This window comes from Nicotiana tabacum, chromosome 16 (genome assembly GCF_000715075.1).
Source record: "Nicotiana tabacum cultivar K326 chromosome 16, ASM71507v2, whole genome shotgun sequence".
Taxonomy (NCBI): Eukaryota; Viridiplantae; Streptophyta; class Magnoliopsida; order Solanales; family Solanaceae; genus Nicotiana; species Nicotiana tabacum.
Window position 1 is genome coordinate 51,804,948 of NC_134095.1, and position 2,914 is coordinate 51,807,861.

At 36.4% G+C, this 2,914-nt stretch overlaps 1 protein-coding gene across 1 annotated transcript; it reads right to left on the reverse strand.

The window, feature by feature from the left end:
- Window positions 1-1,016: 1,016 nt before the first annotated feature.
- Window positions 1,017-1,445, reverse strand: LOC142170232 (uncharacterized). The gene has a single exon (XM_075232088.1). The coding sequence runs from the start codon at window positions 1,443-1,445 to the stop codon at window positions 1,017-1,019; it is 429 nt and encodes a 142-aa protein (XP_075088189.1).
- Between the last annotated feature and the right edge of the window lie 1,469 nt (window positions 1,446-2,914).

A 2,914-nucleotide genomic window follows, 5' to 3' on the forward strand; every position in this document is an offset into this window, starting at 1 on the left:
TTCATACTTAATTTCAACCTAGTATTATAAAGTTTTTGCTTCAACTTAATACTTTTGACTTTGAGTCTCTGTTATACTCTTTGAATGATTTGCCCTTGCTTTGTTTCTTTATAAGTTCAAGGTCTTCTATTTTAATTTTAATATGTGGTTTTTTTTTACTCTTTAAATTTTTTGCACTAAAAATGCTTAGTTAATTTCATGGATTTTTGAATCAAGCATGAATTATAAAAGAGGACCCTTTTATATACGACACTTAATGAAGAAGACGTCTCAACTTCATAATGGTGTAAACATATGAAAGAAGAAATATGAACAAACATGTTTATTGGAATAACTTTGATAAAAGTTTTCATTCGAACTTTGTCAAGCTTAAATAATACATTACATGTATTTAAATATCTTCTATAACTCTTCCAAATCTGTTTTCTTTACAACAGAGTTGTAAAATAATCCAAGGGTTTCTTTATGACCCATGGCTAAATACTTCCTTTAACCTAAACATTCGTAGGAGTTTGAAATTTATATCCACGAGTGTATTCATCATAGGTTTTTGGATAAGGCTTGCATTTCTTTTTGGCTGGTGACTTTGCTCTAAACTTGATATTTGTTGAGTAGACTTTAGGCTTGACTTGAAATTTAATTGTTTCAGCCTTCTTTGCCTTTCTTATACATATATCATTTGTATATTATATAGTTCCCCAAGTGTTTGAGTTTTGAAGTATGAAATCTCGAGCACTTGATTATTCCTTCTATGCGGTCCTTTTCCTGAAAAGGAAAAACATACGAGACTCGGAGGTACAATTTTAGATAAAAATTGCTTAACCCATTACATTTCCATCAAAATAGTTGTAATCCTAGACTGGAAATTATGTTCCCTCCGCATGTCTTTCAGGTCGAAATTCATTATTTAGTGTGGGCTAGCTTTTTGCCTATCATCTAAAATTATTAGTAAAATTTTAATAATTCAAAAATAAAAATCGTGAGTGGGGATACCTGACCATTGGTATTTCCTTCCCTTAGAAATAGTACTTCTTCAGATGAACAACATTCCAATTTGAAGGTAGAATCTTTCCATCCAATGTTTCAAGCTCGTATGCACCTTTTCCTATGATACCATGAATCTTATAAGGCCCTTCCCAATTTGGACTTAACTTTCCTGTATTGGCTACCCTCGTGGATTGGAAAAATTTCTTGAGTACGTAGTCCCCAATCTTGAAGTATTTGAGACGAGCTATCCGATTGTAATACCACTCAATAACTTGTTTTTGCGCTGCCATCCTTATTAATGCAGTTTCCCTCCTTTCTTCAAGTAAATCTAGGTTTACCCGCATCTCTTCTTCGTTTGACTCTTCAGTAGCTTGAGTATATCTCGTACTTGGCTCCCCTATTTTGACTGGAATTAAGGCTTCAGCTCCGTATACATGTGAAAATGGTGTATCTCCCATGCTTGTTTTTGTTGTTGTTCGGTAAGCCCACAAGACTCCAGGTAGTACCTCTGGCCAATTGCCCTTTGATTCTTCTAGTCTTTTCTTCAAGTTATTGATAATAACTTTATTTGTTGATTCAGCTTGTCCATTGACCACCGGATGATAAGGTGTCGAGGTAATCCTTTTAATTTGGCCAACTTTGGAAGAATTCTGTAATTTGTGAACCTATGCATTACGGGCCGTTATCACATATGATCTCCATTGGCACCCTAAATCGGCATATGATATTTCTCCAGAAGAAGTCTCTAACCTCTTTTTCTCGTACCTATTTGAAGGCTCCTGCTTCTACCCACTTAGTAAAATAGTCGGTGAGTACTAACAGAAATCTTACCTTATATTTGGATTGTGGCAGTGGACCTACGATATCCATCCCCCATTTCATAAAAGGCCATGGTGCCATAACTGGATGTAATAATTCAGCTGGTCGATGCATGTTGCTGCCATGTCATTGGCACTTATCACATTTAGCCGCAAAATTTTCCGCCTCTTCTTCCATTTTTGGCCAGTAATAGCCAACTCTAATTATGGTTTTTACCAAAGATCTCCCTCCAGCATGATTTCCATAATGTCCCTCGTGTATTTCTTTCATCACATATTCCGTTTGAGAAGGACCGAGACATCTAGCTAGAGCCACCAAACATTTTTCGATATAAATTGCCTTGATTTAAACAGTAACGAGCAATTTTTTGGCGAAGTGCTTGAGCCTTTTTCTTATCCTCAAGTAGTATTCCATACTGCAAAAAATTGACAATCTCGTTTCTCCAATCCCAAGTTAGATTATTGTAATTTACCTCATTTTTGTCTTGATCGAGCATTGAATGAAACAAATGTATCACGAAAGCGTTTTCTTCATTTGTTACTTCTGCAGCGGATGCAAGATTAGCTAGAGCGTCTGCCTTGGCATTCTCTTCCCTTGGTATCTACGTGATTTTCCAAGTTTAGAAATGTCTAACTAAATCTCGTGCCTTTTCCAGGTATTGTTGCATCCTTGCCTCTCTAGCTGTATAAGTCCCCTGCATTTGGTTAACTACAAGCTGCGAATCGCTTTTGATTATGACCTGCTCTATTCCAAGCTCTCGTGCCAATTCTAAACCTTCAATCACAGCTTTATATTCTGCCTCATTATTAGTGATTGGATGACATTTTATGGCTTGTCGTATGGTTTCACCCGCAGGTGGTACCAGGACAATGCCTAGACCTGCTCCTTTTAAATTTGATGAACCGTCAGTAAATAAGGTCCAAGTACCTGGATTAGACCCGTTAAATACCTGCAGTTCTTTTTCTGCTTCCAATTGTATCCCTTGGCTAAAATCTGCCACAAAATCTACTAAAACTTGTGACTTTATTGCAGTTCTAGGTTGATATGTAATGTCATATTCTCTTAGTTCTATAGCCCACTTGGCTAATCTACCCGAAAACTCTAGTTT